The sequence below is a fragment of the Genypterus blacodes genome, unplaced genomic scaffold, assembly GCF_046128005.1.
Source record: "Genypterus blacodes isolate CSIRO-AG114 ecotype Tasmania unplaced genomic scaffold, CSIRO-AGI_Gbla_v1 ptg000003l_1, whole genome shotgun sequence".
In the NCBI taxonomy this organism is placed as follows: domain Eukaryota; kingdom Metazoa; phylum Chordata; class Actinopteri; order Ophidiiformes; family Ophidiidae; genus Genypterus; species Genypterus blacodes.
In genome coordinates this window covers 1,054,065-1,072,100 of record NW_027466817.1, presented here as the reverse complement: position 1 = coordinate 1,072,100, position 18,036 = coordinate 1,054,065, and the positions used below count along the sequence as shown (strand labels likewise).

Here is an 18,036-nt window from a genome sequence, read left to right as displayed (position 1 = left end):
CCAAATGGAATAAATGCGGCTCAGACTGCAGAGATCCAAAGTGTAATCAACTTTGTTTCAACAGTTTCAACTTTGGACAAGAAACTTAATCATTTGATAATGGAGTCACACCAGTCACAACATCATCATCTGTCTCAAACGAAACAATTCAATTACAAAAATGCACCAACTGTGCAAAATGGTTTAATTTCCACAGACTCATACAGTGGCAATGAAACAAATGTATATGAGCATACACAACATAAGGTGCAGGCACCGTGTGTATGCACTTCCAGCAGCACAACAGGATGTATTTCATGTCAAATGTATTCCCTCTTTGTGAGTACCTTAGCTGAAACAGAAGGCTTGAATCCTGAGTGCAACATCATTCTCTTACTTTCAGTATTTGTAACAGCTGATGTCAATATCAGTTTAAAAATGGAAAAAAAGAAAAGACATTTGTGCATTCTTGATGCTTTACACACAGGTGAGTGAGGATGCCCCTTCAATGTTCTTTGCACAGAAATGAGACAAAAGACAAGAGACGGACTGTAGTTGCTCAACAATAAGTCCCCGCGAGTCAAAGGCAGAGACTCGGTACAAGTGTATCTCTCACTGGAATTACATGAAGTGTCTTAACAGCTCTGTCCATTGTGCTTTGCCCACACGCACATACATGCAATGCTGCTTTCTCGCTGCTTACAGTAACATGACCTGGGATTTTATGAGCGGTAGGCCCATAATGCTCTAAACCTCTTTAAGAAATCAAACAGAACACACAGGAGAAGAAGAAAAAAAGAGCAATGAAAAAATAATAGTTCTGACACGTGAACGAGAAAAACATAAACAAAGCCAGTGAGCTGCTCTTGGTCCAGTCTGTGTCACCTCACACACACACACACAGACACAGTTTCTGCCTGAGCACAGTTGTTTCCGTGTTCTTATACCGTTCAACTCTTCCAGGTTTCTGTAATACTTTCATGTTGAATGGCAGACGGATGCCATTTTGTGCCTCATATGTATAACGTGTCTGCGTTTCCACAGTAACCCTGTTTACTACCTGAGGCAACATGGTCCCCTTAGTCCCTATATTTGGTACAGGATTATCAGTGCAGATGCTCATGGAGGGTGATACACAGCTTTGACACACACCTTCAGCATGTGGGTTACTTTGGTGGTGCCTGAAGCACAACCCACTATAATGTAAGACCTTTCCCATTTCAGGGATTGAAAATGAAGTGAAATTCTTTAAGGCAGGTTTCCTTCTAAGCTGAGTTGAAAAAGGCTTTCAGAAATGCTCGACTGAGACAAACACCGTCGCAATAACATCTGAGCGGGCTGTGAATATATAAATACCTCCATCGTGGAACTGAAACACTCCAGCAGCTGCTTTCTTATGATTTCCAATCTCCTATAGCACCTGTGCTGTTTAAATAACACCTGGAGGTCATAACGTGAACTGGAGGGAGCTTCCAGTTACAATAAAGTGACTTCACATCTCATGTAAAGGCTCTTGTCAACACTTGTAAACTGTTCTTATGCAACTACTGTATTGTTGCAGATAAAAAATAAATATATTTGGTTAGAATGATGGCCAGTGCTGTGTTGAATGTCTGAACTTCAATATGAGAAACAGTCAAATGAACTTCTGCTGGCTGTTGCATCACGTTAGGCTTGCTAGTTTGAAATTCCTAGTAGTCTCATGAAGTGACATAAATATTAATCTGTGATACAAAAACCTTAAAAGCTCTTTATAAATAGACTCTACGCTCTCCGGCCAGCACATATTCTATAAAAGTTGTAAAGGGAGATCAAAGTGAGCTCCGGGTCTTAAGGGCTCGACTGTGACATGTTGACACAACCCAAACATGTCTCGACAACACCGACATATGGAGTTGCTTGTAGACAAATACAAACATTTGTAACACGATTTAGACAAAATATTATCCTGTGAAATATCATGTTGTCCTTCTGAGCTGACTGACTACTTGAGTTGAATCTTTCCTTGCCGACTAATAATTGTTCAAGTTTGTGTTAAAGTCAGGGAATCGTTTAAATAAAAGACATCCTAGGGTCAAAGGTCATTTCAAACACCCTGGGCCTTAAGTCTTCTCAGTGATGTTGTGTGTTCTTCTGGTGTGAGCTGACTGTGGGTCGCACATATTGGAGGTCCTCCCTGGTTGGTTGCGTACACATCAGCAGCCTGACACACACACACACAGCACACGTTCTCCTATCCCACACACAACAGTTCAGCTTGAGTTAATGCTGATGTGTGTGTGTGTGTGTGATTAGGTAAGTGTTTGTGTGAAATGATGGGTCTGTTCTGCTTGTGCATCCCGAGAGGCCAAGGGTTTGGTCAATTGTCTCCCTCTGCTGGTTGTGGTGTGTGTGTGTTCACGAGCCAGACTCTTGTTGGGGCTGAGGCTTCTCTGATTGGCTCTGAGGGTTTTGCTGCTTAGAGTTCTGCTCCACTCGCCGGTCGCCCATGTTTATGTCTCGCATGTCGTCCTCAATAGAGGCCACTGGGTCTTCACAGTATACACACTCCTGAAGGACACACACACACACACACGGTTAATGATAAGGTTAATCCCATGCTCTGCCTTTAAAGGTTGACAGTGATATTGTGGGATTGCAGGGGGAGGAAGAGTTCTACCTTCACATTGATAGCTGCAGGTAGGCCTCCCCTCCTCATCCAGGGATGCTCCTCCACAAGCTCTCGCCGCTGGTCTGAGGTGAAGCGAGGTTGACTCTTCTGCATCTTCCTCAGCCTCTCCTTGTCTTCCCGGAGAACCTTCTGAATGTCTCTGCAGGGTCCGGAAACAAATCATTTAGCAAAAAGCCTTAAACATGGAGGGCTGAGAGAGAGAGAGCGTTTAAGCAGTCAGACAGTTCACTTCCCCTCCAGATAAGAACACTTCAGCACACACAGTGACTCACCTAGATGGCATTTGATATGTCATCATGACTTTGTTATCAGCGTTGGCCATGAGCAGCCAGAGGGGCTCCTGGAGGACGCATTTGATGAACTGCTCTCCCTCTCCTTGAGTGGAAACCTTAGCTTCTGATTGGTCAGAGCCTCCATCACCTCTCATCTTGGCTTTGCCCTTTACTTTCGTATCGTGCTCCAGGGAGTCGATGCTGCCAAAGTACTTGCTGGTGTTGCTACTCCCTATACAACATGTAAGAGAGAATAGGTGACAGTTTGTATATGTTTACACACTCAGCTTGATCTATTGTGAGTTATAGAACTAACAAATTAGAAACTATGGGCATCATGAGGTAGTGGATATGATCTAACAGAAATCAATAAGTATGTGTTCCATCCATGCCTGGATGTTCCCTGACTGACCTGTTCTGCTGCCTGAGGCACCGCTACCTGATGTCCCACAGCCGATGCAGCCAGACCCTGATCCTGATCCAGAACCGGAGCCAGAGCCTGATCCCGAACCCATGGAGCCAGATGTGGCAGAGCCGGTCCCCGAGTGAGAGTCCTCCTGCTCCTGCAGCAGAATGTCCAGCAGATCACTGGATGAGAAGTTACCGTCACTGTGGGCCTCGTCTTCTGGAGAATCCATCTGCAATACAGGCAGCAACCATCAGAGACACGCCAACACAGTGAGCTGATCCACTGCCATGCGCTTCAGGCGTAACGCAATCGAATTGAGAGCAGTTGGTGAAGTCATCTAAGAGTTAACAAGATGTTGGACTGGATGTCAAACCAAAGATGCTTCATGTGCCTCTCACCTGTATGTGACTTGCAGGCATGACTGAAGCCCTGTTCTTCTCTCCTGCGGCTGTGCTGATGCTCTGTGCTGCTGCAGGGGCGGCTGTGCTGTCCTGACGCTCCAGCGAGCGCTGTCCTTCCTCCATGCTCAGGAGATTGAGCTGCAGGGGTGAGCTGCACCGTGACTCAAACAGCGGTGGTGATGTCGCAGGCCCCCGTGCTCCAGAAGCTGGGGTGGAGGATCGAGACGGCAACCCCTCTCGAGACTCCGCAGCCGGTACTTTGGGGGGCTCTTGGTGGGCCAGGCTGTACGGGAATGGCTGAGCTGGATAGGCGGGCTGAGCCACAAACTGTGTCTGAACTGGGAAAGAAGGCTGGGCAGTGAAGGGCTGCTGGGTGGGGTAGGCAGGTTGTGGGGCAGGGAAAGGCTGCTGGGTGGTGTAGACGGTCTGAGGGGCTTGGAATGGCTGCTGGGAGGCAAAGGCAGGCTGCACATTGAAAGGTTGTCTGCTAGTGTAGGGGGGTTGTGTTTGCATGGTGTAGGCTGTCTGTGGGGGTTGAAACGGCTGCTGGGTGGGGTAGGCGGGTAGCGTTTGGGTCTGCTCGGGGAAAAATGTTGGTCTAGGAGCGCCGCCTAGCTGACTGATCTGGCCTAACTGGGGGAAGAGGTAGTCGGGCAGCACCAAGGCAACCACAGGTGTAACAATAGGGGTAGGGTATGGAGCGGCAGTAGGGGGGGCTTGGCTACTCTGTCCCTCCCCAAAACACGTGGACAGAGACGGGTCGGGCCGGGGGGCCTGAGCCGGGGCGGCGGCGGCGGCGGCTGGGGGGTAGAGCTGATAGCCAGGCACCATTGTTGGGTAGGAGACGTTAAAAGCTGATTGGGATGTTTCTGAGGGAGACCATGAAGTTTGGTTGAGACCCTGGAGCGGAGGCCGGGGTCTGCGGTTACACACGGCGCTGTCTGACGAGTCGGGGTGCTTCATGCGAGGTTTCTTAGATTTCCTGTTACGGTTTCCCTTTTTGGTGGTTGTTTCAGGTTTGGTGGCACCGTGTTTGGCGGCTCCTCGTGGTCCAGATGATTCTGCGGAGAGATGACACACAGGTTTGACGATTGTTCTTCTTCATTGTTTAACTGGTGAACCCTCCACAAAGCAGAATCAGACCTTTAGACGATTCATCACATAGTTATAGTTAGAAATGACTTCATGATTCCACAACCTGATCAATGATCTTGGTTGATGTAAGACGTCAAAAGCATGCTCAGTGAAATGATCTGTACCTTCAGCATTGGCTGGACCTCTCTGTTTGTGCAGATATGTGGAACAATCCTTCTGGAAGGTCCTGGCATTCCCCAGCTCTCTGCAGCATTTGAGGAAGGCCTGCTCTTCCTTCTGTGTATGTGCAGCCAGCACCTGTTTGGTGAGACCCAGCCTCTTATAGGCCTCCTTCTCCTGACTGGGCGGAGACACCACACTGACAGGAAGTGCAGGAGGTGCCGGGCTCTCTGCCATGTCCTCTATGATCTCTGAGAGAGGCAGGAGAGTACAGCATGTCAATCACACACTTTTTTGGGGGGGGGATTTAGGATTGATGGATGTTGGGGCTGAGATGGAACGAACGAATGAGCACAGACGTAGCGGAGCCAACTTACAAGTAGGAACGAGAAATAAAAACATTCACATTCAAGATATGTCAGAAAAGAAAAGAAGGGATCCATGTTTATCTGACTGACTAGGTTGAAAAACCATTGGACTCACCAGACTCTGGCAGAGGTTTCTTGTCTCCAACATGGACTATAGTGCTGCTGTAACTACACTGTGAGGTGATGGACACTACGCTCTCAGCCTTGCTGGGCAGGGTGAGGGGAGCCAGGGGGCCACCAACTACAGGCGCGGCCCCAGATGGAGGCTTCTTTGGTGCTTTCATGTTTGTCAGTCCTGGCTGAGTGTCGAGCATCAAAGGGTCTGGATGAGGAGAGAGGCTCCATTAGCTATGAGAAATTACTGATCTTTCCAGTCAGAACACCCGCGTGGACACAACAACGCAATTACTGAGGCTTGCTTTCTGGCATAGAAAAGAAGTTGCAGTCTGAAATATGTAACTATGGTAACATTATGTCAAAAAACAACACAAGATCATCACATTTCAGGTTTGTATGCGAGAGAAATAGAAGCAACAACAAGAATTTAATGTGTAATCTAATAGAATAGAATAGTAAAGACGCTACAAAGAGTTTAACCCTGTGCTTTATGGTTTAATCTATACATTTCTACCACACAAAGAGACATTTTGTGCACACGTGTAATGTGTGATGTCCTCATACCCGAGTTTGAATCCTGAAGCAATTGCATTGCGTCCTCTGAACCATTCTTGTCATCATCTGACTTAGAGGAGGTGGTGTTGGAGGAGAACTGGTACTTCCTCTTCACTGTGATAGGGGTGTTACAACTCTCTAGGTACCTGAGAAAGAGAGGGAGAAAGGTTGAATGACTGTAAACAGTACTAAAAAAGGTCAAAAGTCACACACACACACACACACACACGCACGCGCCCACCTGAGCATGCATACACACAACACACAGAAAGGCCTCTTACCTAATGACACTGTCGAGGCAGCTGATCTGCTGGTAAGAGTACATGGTCTGTTCTTTGTAGGTCAAGTCCTCCACACTTGCAGTACTGTCTTTAACCTGTAGGGGAAGCGCTGATTCCTTCAAACGCTTATGTGTGGCTGTTGATGGGAGTCAGGCATGTGAAATGTCAGTTAATGCACAGAAATACACAGGCAGGTAAACACACAAAGCTGGACGTTAGTATAGAACACACACACACACACACACACACACACACACACACACACACACACACACACACACACACACACACACACACACACACACACACACACAGGGTTGGGTTTTATTAATTTGAACTCACTGTCATTGGTCTTCTTTTGCTCGGGCTTTGATGGAGAGCGTGAGGGTGAAGGGGAGCGCAGGCAGACTTGAGAGTCCTGGTTCTTCAGCATGTGGACCCCCTTACAGATCTCCTGGAATGTCCTGGGAGGTTTGGCCTTCCCTGTCTCCTCTGCCGTGTTCCCGGCAGGGACGTTGCCATTGCTCTCGCTAGATGAACCGATGCTCACCAGTTGCTCATGAGAACCATTGCTGCCATGGCTACCGTAACCGCTAGAGCCCATATTGTGGATTGGCTGGAGGGAGACAGGTTGTTATAGCAAAAAAAGGTACAAAAAAGGAAAAATGCAAGTGTGTGTAAAGGGTGTGTTAGGCAATATGTATGTGTGTGTGTGTTTGTGTGTGTGTGTGTGGGTGGGTGGGTGGGTGGGTGGGATGTATGCATACTTGAAGCAGCAGCCTATGGATCTGTTCACTGATTTCCTGGATATCTGAGTCCATGATTTTCCCGCCATGGAAAGCTGGGACTGCAAACACATCTTCATTCACAGGACCCCTGAAACACACACACACACACCACTGTTGTTTAGTTTCACGCTTCAAATGACAGCAAACTACTCCGCTCAGAATTTTAGAGAGTTTAATCCTACAACAGAGCTACATTAACTCCCTTTCTGCAAATATTACAAAACATAAACACTGTAAGTTTATGCCTGAAGCTTACATTCGGACTTTGTGCCTGCCAATGACGAAGGAGACCTTGCGGCTCCAGGGGTTGACGAAGCTGGACCAGCTGGTGTCAATGGTGATGTACTCGCCATTTCTTGCACAGAATCGTATGGAGGAGTGGTCAAATGGCTGGCTGGCATACTGTAGAACTGCAGAAGAAGAAGGTTTGTTTGTGTGAGTGAGATACAGAAACATTAAGTTCCAGTATTGACTGTGGTCAAAAAATAGAAAACTTTTCAGCTGACTGAAAGTGTTCTTACTCTTCCGGTGAACGGCCAGCATCAAGGGTCGGTCGCTTGGGTGCAGATTGAGCAGCAGAGGGGTCCCGATCAGGTCCTGGGGGAGGTAACCCAACAGAGGAACAGCCCTGACAGAGAAACAAGAATAACATGTTACAAAAAATCATACAGTGTATAAGCAATATAAGTAATGAGCAGTGAGCCCAACACACCAATTGATTAGTCCGATTTCCCATCAGCCCTCTGTGTCAATTGTTACTTTTAACCGATGATGTGGTCCATATTTAATCAGCGTTTGGAGAACATGACACATACTTTTGACAGATTTTACATCAAGTTGATATCTCACTGTACAGGAATCAAACCAGTATTAATCAATACTGTATGTTTGTTGCTGCTCACCTCTCATCCACGTCCTGGAACACACAGTTAGGGGTGTGTGTGGTGGTGAATATACGTTTGTCAGGAGGAATCCTGGGTGCTATGAAGAATAAAAAGTTGAGAGAGTTTTAATGTTTTAAAAATTGACAGCATTTGTCTATTTGTCTCTTGTGATTGGAAACTAAATTTGAGAACCAAAGTACGGGACAATGAGCTCTCACCTTCATAGCCTGAATGCACTCTCTCAGCCAGCAAGAGGCAGCAGAACTGTTCCTCAGCCAGCTCTGCATCCTGCACTTTCATCAGGTAAGGAGTCATGCGGAACGGATAGTACTGGAGATCGCCCTGTCGCTCCTTACCTCCGCTAAAGCACAAACACACACACACACACACAATGAGCCACGGGTTAATGAGCGAGCATGAATGAGCGACTGCCTGACTCTGTAACATTCTCCTTTTAGTAACTACTTCACAGAAGGAACAAATAATAGCATCTCAATTTGTTACATTACTCTCAAATAGATCTCCTTTATCAATGAGTCTTACAAAGGGTTGTTGATTTCTATTCTTGCAAACACTAACAGGCTATAATTATTTCCCAAAACATCCTTATCCCATTTTTTTTTCATCTCTATCCAAGTTCTAAGGGTTATAAAGGTTCAGACTCGTGTGACACTACAGCATGTCTATTGTAAATTGCAGTTTTAACACAACATAGGGTCAGTAAATGGTGATAAAGGTCACAGGTGCCAGATTTCCTTCCTTTCTTTTGACTCTCTCTTCCTCAATTAGCCTTTGCTGACTCAGGTTTATTTGAGCAGGAAACTATGAATCAGAGACGGCGCCCGCGTCCTGTCACTCACCTAATGCGGCAAAAGAAGGATTTCTCCTGCATGCACTCGGTGGGAGACGAATCTGAATAACGGACGGGGGGGAGAGAGAGAGAGAGTGAGAGAGAGCGAGAGAGAGAGAGAGTGAGGAGGTGGAGGAAAAAGAGGACAGGAAGAATAAATCAGCATTTGAACTCCAGTGACCATTTCCAAAGGTCCCATCTGTTAGTCATCTCTAATCGACACAGACAGAAAGCGGAAAGGTGTGGGTGACGTTGGCGAGACCGACAACGGAGAATTTATTGCCATTTTGTATGGTTTGTTCCGATTAAGAAGAAAGGCATTAGTTTCGATTAAAAAATTTAATTTCTGGATTTAACAAACAACAAAACCAAATACAATACTGAAAAAAGAAACATATTTGATTGGCTGTAATCATTATGATCGTGCCTCCAACTGGTTGAAGCAAATGTCAATGAAACTGATGCAGACACTTTAAACTGTTTGCAGTGTCTTATACTAAATGTGAAACTCTGCTTCTGATGTTCTTTTGAGGAAGAGGAATCAGGGGGTAGAATGAATGTTACTCTCTTCCGATGAAACGAAAAGAAGCAGGTAATTCATTGGTAAAAGAGGAAATGTGAGCTTGTCCACACATTTCTGAGACATATGGCAGAGCTGCAGTATGATCCTGTGAGTGTGGCGAATGCAGCATAATCAGGCAGGTGCGTCTGCGTAGGCGAGCATCTCCTAATGTTCGATTGAGCATGTAAATGAAATATGTGTTATGCGTGCGTGAGCATGTGTGTGTGGGTGGGAAGGAAATAAACGCTTGTGTAAGTGTTGATCATGCGTTGTACGTTTTTTTTCCACATGCCTCGAGTGTGAAACGTGGTGAAAAAGGTGACTGACATCGGAACATCTAGGTCAGGTCAGAATAAGCGTTTCAAACCATGTGACAGGGAGAGAGAGAGAGAGAGAGTGAGAGGCATGGCTGGGTACCTGCGCCGGTGCACATGCTCCATGAGGGGAGGCGGTACGGTGTGGTGAAGCTGTAGAACACGCTCACGTCCTGGGGCGTCAGGAACTCCACAAACTTGGCGTTGTGAAAAACTTCGGGCTTGCAGTTCAAGATGGACGCCGCCTGGTCCGAAATGTAAACAATCTTCCCTGTGATGAGCGAGACGGCCACGGCGAATATATCCTGCGAGGACAAAAGAGAAAAGCTGATGAAATATCACTCAGTGGTCAGCAAAGCAACTGTTTTTGATGGATAATGCAAGTCTACAATGTTATTTATGTTGCTAAGTTAAATCTCAAGGCATTTATAAAGTTAATTAGCTATTTTAACACCGTTTCAAGGCTGTAGGGGGTTTGTGATTCAACCCTAATGCTTTGCTTTGGATGCTTTTCTGTGTTTCAGCAGTTCCTGAGGTACTTACATTGTTTTTGAGCGTGTACTCAGAGGTGATGCTGTTGATTTCCTCAATAGTGTAGGATGACACGTCAAAACCCGGCGGCTGGCTGTCATTGATCATCAGCATCTGGTAGTACTCCTCATTGGCTGCAAAGTCAATCAGACATCGTTATGGTACTTTTCTATGAAACATGACATGAGTTCAAATCTCATCATAATGGCTTCATCCAAACCTCAACACTCAAAACCACAGAAACATGATTCATAATGTCTTTCAACCTAAGATTCAAAGATGTCAATGTAATCTCCTCACTCCAGGTAACCGCTATCAACCTCAAGTATAAAACCACGACGCCAAAAGGGAGTCTTACCTTTGACCTGTTTGACACATCGCAGAGCATGGCGGAGTGTGTTCAGAGTGCTGGATTTGCTCTTGTTCCTCTTTTCCGACGGTAGATACATCTTCAGCTCCTTGAGGGTCTTGAAGAGCTCCTTCTGTGTCTTGGCTTTGGCGGACTGTTCGCTGCTGCAGGGGCGAGCATGAGACAGATACACATGTGTCAAAATTTCAGGTTCTCACCGATGCTGTCACACAGCTTTGTCAGCACGGAGAGCAGAAGGGAAGGGAGGACGCTGCCGTGCATTAACATGTGTGCCATGTGCTGCAGCTGACAATATTCTGATTCATAAGTTCCATATCGTGCAAAGGTAATACTGTGTTAGTCACGACAGGAGGTGTACTAACCTGCAGCCACTGGTTGACGGGTTGTCCTGCTCAGAGCTCACCAGACTAAAGGCATTGGAGCTGCTTGGCGGTGAGGGGCTGTGTGAGTTGGAGCTGTAACAACAAACACTTAATGTCACTGAACAGAACAGCAGAACAACAGAAGAGCAGTAATGTTACATTCAGGGATGCACAGATCGAAATCACCTTGCACCAAGACAAGGACAGACACAGTCATGACATAACTCGCACATATGCAGATGTGTCGTATCTGAATGATGGACTGGAGAGCATACACACTTCAATCGGCTTCTATTGTTGTTGCCGACTTCAACGGATCTACGGACAACGGCATCTCCCTGCCAGATCACACTGCAGGGATACTTGAGAATGCTGTTAACACGCCACAGCTCAGCATTCAACAAAATTGTGACCACTAAGCTCTTTCCCATGCTCCGGCTCCTGGGTCTTAACACCTCCCTTTGTAACTGGATCCTGAACTGCCTCACCTTCAGACCCTAAGAGGTGAGAACCGGTGACCTCACCTCCTGATTAATTAGTGCTAAATTTCCAGATTTCCGGATTTCGGACCAGTAGACTGAAATGGCACCGACTGAATTACAATTAAGAATAGTGGGCATTCTTTATCATTAACCTTTAATAGGTTGCTATGGATCCTTATGAATTGACAAAAGTAGTTTCACAGGAGAAGAGAGGATTCATTAACGGTGTGATTTTGCAGGAACAGTGTGGAGTGATGCAACAGAGCTGGAAGGTCACAAAGGTTTCATTGTGGTGCTGGAGATGAAAAGAAAGTGGATTTCAGATGCTGTCTCCCACATTTCCACTTCATTATCAAACTCAGGATTATATTGAAACATAACTATAACAAGCAAATCACAGGGATTTTGCCCATAACTTCCACAAACTCAACACAACACATCAGGCTGGAATGAGGGTCGTCTATTGTCATTAACCGCTGTTAACCGTGCAATTTATCTTTTCTCCTCACCGGGGGAGAACGATGTTATGTCATGATTGTGTTCCACCTCCAGATGTTTCCTGATGAGGTTACACCAACATGGCTGTGACAGATACAGGTGCTGGAAGCTTTGGTAGATGAGTCAGAGTGACGCTTATGTAACAGCACAACCTTCACTGGGTGCACTTTCATCAGACTTCCATGAAAACGCAGACATTGGGAGATGCTGGGGTGCCGGCTGTGGGATTGAGGGTGTGTCACTTCAACTCGCATCTCTGGGCAGTAGATGACCAATCAGCAATTAGTAATTAATAAGAAAACTGTGCAGCTACCGTTGTTTTTTTTTGTTCCCTCCTTTATCCTTTTCTTTGTCCTGAGTTGTGTAAAGACCTTTGAGACATTATATGGGCTAATGAGCTAATAATCTAATTTATAGAAGAACAAAGTTATAATCCCTTGTTTTTCTCAGTCTGATTCAGTCTCCACTTCACAATCACACACGCTCACAGTGGAGGAAAAAAACGTTTATTACGTTTAATGATCCTATTTCTGTGTCCTTCATAGTGAGGAAAGGCCATTAAGCGTGACGCACTCTTTCTGATTGATATTGACATTTTCCTCACCTCTTGTTGCTCTCTGATGATTCCATGAGAGCCGAGTCCTTGCCGTTGCCGTTGGAGCTGCCCACCGATTCATTGCCGTGGGACTCATTTCCGTGCGACTCGTTGCCGTGAGATTCCGTCCCGCTGCCGCTGGAGCCGCTGGCGCCCATCTCTACGTCCTCGTGCATTGGTGCCCGCGGCCGCTTCCGGTCTTCGTGTGGGGACCCCAGGGAGGCCGGGTGCTCGTGGCTGCTGTCGCTTCCCTCAGAGGCCAGTCCCAGTTCAGGGTCCAGTTCGCCCCCCTCCTGACCGCCACAACCCTCATCGTAACTGCTAGCCATGCAGCGCAGCTGGTTAATGGAGCCGCAGAGCGAGTCCTCCTCTTCCTCCCCCTGGAAGCAAACCCTTTCCCGTTCGCGGCTGGAGTAGAGGTAACGCTTTGGATCGCTGTCTTCAGACATGGAATGGGTCAAAGTGAAAAGACAGGAGTTTGAGTGATCTTCCACGGGAGCTTAAGTGACCTTCCACATCAGAACGCCATGGGGTGCAAGGCACTGGGACAAACACAGTATGGACTCCTCGGAGGGGGGTGTGGCCTAGGGGAAAAAATAAAACATAGTTGAAAGCACCGTTCCTTTAAAGTAAAGTGCACAACAAAAGGTAGAAACTCAGCAGTAAAGACAGACAAGTCTCACACTGGAAACAATCAATGGGGATTGACAGCAATCATCCATCAAACATAGAGAAGACATTTTAAAATCTGCTCAGTGTCGCGCTCGATACAGCTTTTGATGAGGCCTAGGGGCTTTTTAAACACAAATGATGAAGGAAAGGTTACAGCAGCTCAGGGTTAAGTCTACTTGTTGCTGCACACACACACACACACGCAAAGACCAAGGCTGCAGCCATCTATCCCCTAAAAGGTCTAGACATTAAATAGGCCATGCTATGCCCTTTCCAGCTAGACTAAGCCTCAAACCAATGTGATCCAGTTCAGTTTTTCAAAAGAGCCTTTCAGATGAAAGATGAGCCAACTGAGATGAAAACAACTCCGATGACACAAACAACACATTTAGATATACTGTACATATTTATGAACTCATACAGCTTCATGATGATGTATGATAGAATTTAAATGTAACACACACCTGCAGCTTCCTCCTGCTCACATGCCAGGAAATACAGGCAACAACTATAGAAATCAAACCAAATGAATTTCCTCAAACCGTGTCATTATAGTAGTTCACTGTCTGTGTAAGTAATTATATAACTTCACAAAGCTGAAGGAAAGATTTATCATTAAAGATGTGCAAAAACTTCTAATCCGCCCTCACGTCGACAGCCACAGGAGGAAATGACCCAGAGTGGAAGTTGAGCAGAGGGTGGTAGCTGAATAAGACGCTTCTTATTCGCTGTTGCCGATAACCAATCAGGAGAGAGTAAGGACTGACAACAGGTTGAAATTATGTCAGCGAGTCAGGGAGGCATCGGCAGCAGCCACAGCTTAGAATGATGTCAGCAGAGGAAAACCATGACAGAAAGGCATTTTGCTATGTCCGATTTCATCTAATATGTTACATTATTATATATAGTTTATATATCTAATAATATAGATATTTTTAAAATTATTTTGTTGAGAAATTACAGGTTAGAAATATCAGAATTAATCAAGAGGGCTTAGTGCAATAAATCAATCACTGTAATTAATGGAAGATGTGTGTAGAACTATAAGCGATGAAGAGCCAGAACAGCCAACAATAAAACCATATAAAGCATTATAAAGGCAGCAGGTAAACACAATAACACTTGTTTTAAACACATGAATATATCGTCAAAAAGGGCTTATCACCACCTTTTCATGTTAGAAACCATTTAACAATATATCATATAATCATGCAATATATTAACTTACCAGACAGCCTTTACAGACGGAACACAACTTAATGATCAGATAGTAAAGTTATCCTTAAAATTAAATTAAAAAACAACAACCAAATACTCTGTAGTAGTACGCACAAAAATGTAACCTTCAAACTCCAGCAGCCTAGTGACTTAATAAAACTGAACTCTGTCAGCATCCAGCTGAGCTGCAGACACCCAACAGACTAGCACAGATCTCAGGCATTATACAACTCTGCTCCACAATAAGGATTACATAAGGAAAAGTGAGAAATGAATGCAATATCTGGACTAGTGCACTATTCACTTACACACAGGGCAAGACCAACATATATCGAGGAAGTTAAGATAACTGCAAATCAGCCTTGTCGTTTAAGAGTTATTTCACAAACTCACATGAAGAAGATCTGTAAGGTAATCTACCAGCTATATACATATCTATATCATTTTCAGCAGGAATACCTCTAAATTACACCTGTGATCCTGCCAATATACCATTATTAACCATGTAACATATATAGTTACCACCGGGGATCTATGACCAGTGTGTTGCGATGACACATCAGCCTAATTACTAAGGTAAACACGGAAGTAAAAACAGGTCAGTATGTACTAGGACATGGATACAACTTGTCTGTGTGTCAGTGTGTGTGTGTGGGGTGGAGGGGTTCCAGCAGGCCCTTGGGCCTTGAAATATCAAGACACACAGTTTATCAAATCTCTGGACAAACATTTAACAATGAATATGAAACAAGTGTAGCAAATAAACCAATACAAAAGTAATTAACTTGACGCATGCTTATTCTCTGCTTGTATGAAAGAGTTGAACCTGGGTGACAGGTACATTTTAAGTCAGACAATGTATTTCCATAACTATGATATCACATACAGTAACAAGCTTATTAAGTTAAAATCACCATTACACATTAGGAATATTGTACACAAGAACTATCCCTTCCCCCATCCAGCTGCCATTGACCTGCTATTCCATACACACGTTGACCTGCAATCCACTGCACGGTACACTGACACAGTTATGTAAAAGTACCAATAACGTTGACAACGCGCGATTAATTAAACAGCCAGGCGGCCACAAATGATCCATCTCATCAAAGGAGACCTTTCCTTTCAAATGTTAACGTCAAACCGGCGTTTTTTCAATAGAAAAACATAGTAAGTAGAGCAATGGGAATGTTAGCGCGTGCGCAGTTCGGACAACGTTATGCAACTTAATTTTGAGCTCAGATTTACAAGTTCAAGAAAAACAACAAGATGAAAAAACAAACCTGTTCAGTCGAGCTGTGAATGGCGCTTCGGTTGTCCTGCGTGTCGTTTCGCAGTAAAGTCGTTCAGTGGATAAAAACCTTCACGTTTGTTCACCCAGTATTCCTCAATGGGAGACTGCGCGGATCCGATCGGTCAACACAGCAGAGCGGTTTCTCCCTGGCTTTAGCCGGCGCTGGAGTGTCAGCCAATCAGCGAGCTCGATCCGCGACCTCATTTTAGGCTCCACCCACGGCCTCTTCTAATTGGCCTAAAAATACAGGTTTCCATGGAAAAGATAACGGAATTACTGCAACGGGTTTTCATTGGTCTAAACTGCTGTCAATCGCTTTACATAAACAAGTCATCCTCTGCACGTGGAATCCAATGTTGTTTGTGTCGTGTAGTGTGAGTGTATGTGTATGGGGGGGCGGGGAGTTGCGGCGAAGCGACGTCTCTAACTACGCACCCGTTACTGAAATTACGTAAAAACTAAGACTAACAAGACATTCACAAACAAGTATCTCCTTAGACGCTAATAAATTGATTTAAATATAAAAATTGCAAATTTAGGTGAGTTTGATGACGTATTAACTGTTTAAGGCAGCTGCTTTGGGAAAAAACTAAATGCATTGTGGGGATGGAGCAAATGTCTGTGTCTCTCACTGCTTCAATAGAATGCAACAAAAACTAAAAACAGCTGGTTGCCAAAGATGTCTGTTTTTAATAATAATAAAGTAAGTTACATCTGCAGGATTAAATGGTTCCCACTCTCGTGAAGAGTATATGTGGAGAGATGCACGTTTTCAGCTATAGCTTCCGCCGGAAATATATCATCATGCGAACTACTTCAAGGGAAGATGGAATAGATAAATAAACAAGGTTAGTTTGTGTATCGGTGCATTTATCACTCATAAATCCAACGACCCACGAGGCCGGGCAGCAGCAGGACAGAATCATTACGACCTTCACTTATTTTGTTTGTCGGATGAAATTGAAATAATTTCATATCAAGTGAAAGGAGGTCTGCTGTTTGCTCATCTTTGCCCTGCAGCCTTCACAGCTCTGTGCGTCATCGGTGGCTCACAAATGTTATATTGTCACATGTTGGCCTGGTTGTCACAACATCAGATTTTCCATCCTCTAGCCAACAGGCACCGTTGTGTACTGTGGAAAAATAAGCCTGTATTCCTCTCTCCATATAAATGTCAGTTCCTTCGCAACTGGCTGCCACCCACCTGCTGAGGTGGCATGCTTATCAACAACACAGTGTGAGATCTGTTAGCTCAATGATTACTTGAGAGAACATGTGAGGGCTCAGCCTCCATCTCTCTCTGCCAGGACTGGGCACATCCCCATACTGGGGAAGAGGTATGAGGATGGTAGCTAAATGCAACAACTGGTACATGTTGCATTCAGGTACCAGTGATGAGTGCAGGCAACTTAGTCTCTGAAGTGGAAGATTTGACTTAAGAGTTAAAAATAAGGATGATCCGTGGACCTTTTCCATTGTATTTAACCTTTTAAATGCACTTAAACATTATATAAGATCAGAAAATTTTGGTTCCAGGACCCCTGGGCTTTCAATCAAGTATTTCTGGTTTGTTTGTTGTGAGTAACCCAACTCATACAATGTGGATTTCAATAACTTTGCATGCTCCCACTGTAAACTTTAGGTTTCTCAGGCTTTGTTGTTGTTATGCTAAGAGGTGCTGCTTGGTTCAAACAGATCGACACCCACTCATTTGCAGTAATAAAGGCGCCATGATGAAGAAAAATGAGTCTCTGTTCTGTCTCTTACCTCAATTTATTGTGTCTGTGTGCAGTAGTCAAGTCATTTTTCTTACAATTGTTGAAAGAGTACAAACCTTGCCAGTTGCTGCCAGTTGGCTTTTCCTCACACTCTTCATGTTCACAGCTGACATCATCACTGTTTTCATACCTGTCAAATCAAACTTCGAATTACTTCCCTGCAATCCCACAAGCCACATCCACACTCACATGCTGCAAGCACACATAAAGACACACACAAACCTCATTTGTTGTAGGTGGCAGGAGATCAGGAGTCCCTGGGTGGGTGGAGCAAGTGAGTCAGTATGTGGGTGGATTTAAAGATACTTCCCTGGTATCCTAGTTATGATTATCGTGTTAACCTAACCAGACATCCTCTATAGTTTAAGTGTATATATCACTACTTAATATTACGCTGTATGTATTAAGAGGATTTCCGTTGTGTTTTGCCATTGTGCCTAATGGAGCTCTATAATGTGATGGAGTCACATGGGGGCTGCAGGGAAGCCATATGATACAGTGCTTTGTTGTCCTGCTGTAGGTTGGATTGCA

The 18,036-nt window shown here is 44.9% G+C and overlaps 1 protein-coding gene across 2 annotated transcripts; it reads right to left on the bottom strand.

Moving 5' to 3' along the window:
• Nucleotides 1–152: 152 nt before the first annotated feature.
• Nucleotides 153–15,874, bottom strand: LOC142993065 (period circadian protein homolog 2-like). 2 transcript variants are annotated; one of them, XM_076143684.1, is made up of 22 exons: nucleotides 15,717–15,874; nucleotides 12,553–13,127; nucleotides 10,969–11,061; nucleotides 10,595–10,749; nucleotides 10,249–10,370; nucleotides 9,809–10,010; nucleotides 8,840–8,891; nucleotides 8,198–8,340; nucleotides 7,998–8,076; nucleotides 7,617–7,723; nucleotides 7,352–7,505; nucleotides 7,075–7,183; nucleotides 6,650–6,923; nucleotides 6,308–6,443; nucleotides 6,036–6,172; nucleotides 5,470–5,676; nucleotides 4,992–5,237; nucleotides 3,730–4,793; nucleotides 3,335–3,560; nucleotides 2,923–3,154; nucleotides 2,639–2,789; nucleotides 153–2,529 (listed from the first exon to the last, which is right to left on the bottom strand). In XM_076143684.1, the coding sequence occupies exons 2-22, from the start codon at nucleotides 12,990–12,992 to the stop codon at nucleotides 2,377–2,379; spliced, it is 4,482 nt and encodes a 1,493-aa protein (XP_075999799.1). In that variant the 5' UTR covers nucleotides 12,993–13,127; nucleotides 15,717–15,874; the 3' UTR covers nucleotides 153–2,376. The 2 variants fall into 2 exon arrangements, with proteins under 2 accessions (XP_075999799.1, XP_075999808.1); XM_076143693.1 differs by lacking the exon at nucleotides 5,470–5,676.
• Between the last annotated feature and the right edge of the window lie 2,162 nt (nucleotides 15,875–18,036).

Excerpts from the sequence above, each read along its gene's own strand:
- LOC142993065 (XM_076143684.1), bottom strand. The coding sequence starts at position 12,992 with ATGTCTGAAGACAGCGATCCAAAGCGTTACCTCTACTCCAGCCGCGAA. Across the intron at positions 8,077-8,197 it reads AGTGCATTCAGGCTATGAAG|CACCCAGGATTCCTCCTGAC; the intron begins GTGAGAGCTCAT and ends TATTCTTCATAG. Across the intron at positions 2,530-2,638 it reads CTGCAGCTATCAATGTGAAG|GAGTGTGTATACTGTGAAGA; the intron begins GTAGAACTCTTC and ends TGTGTCCTTCAG.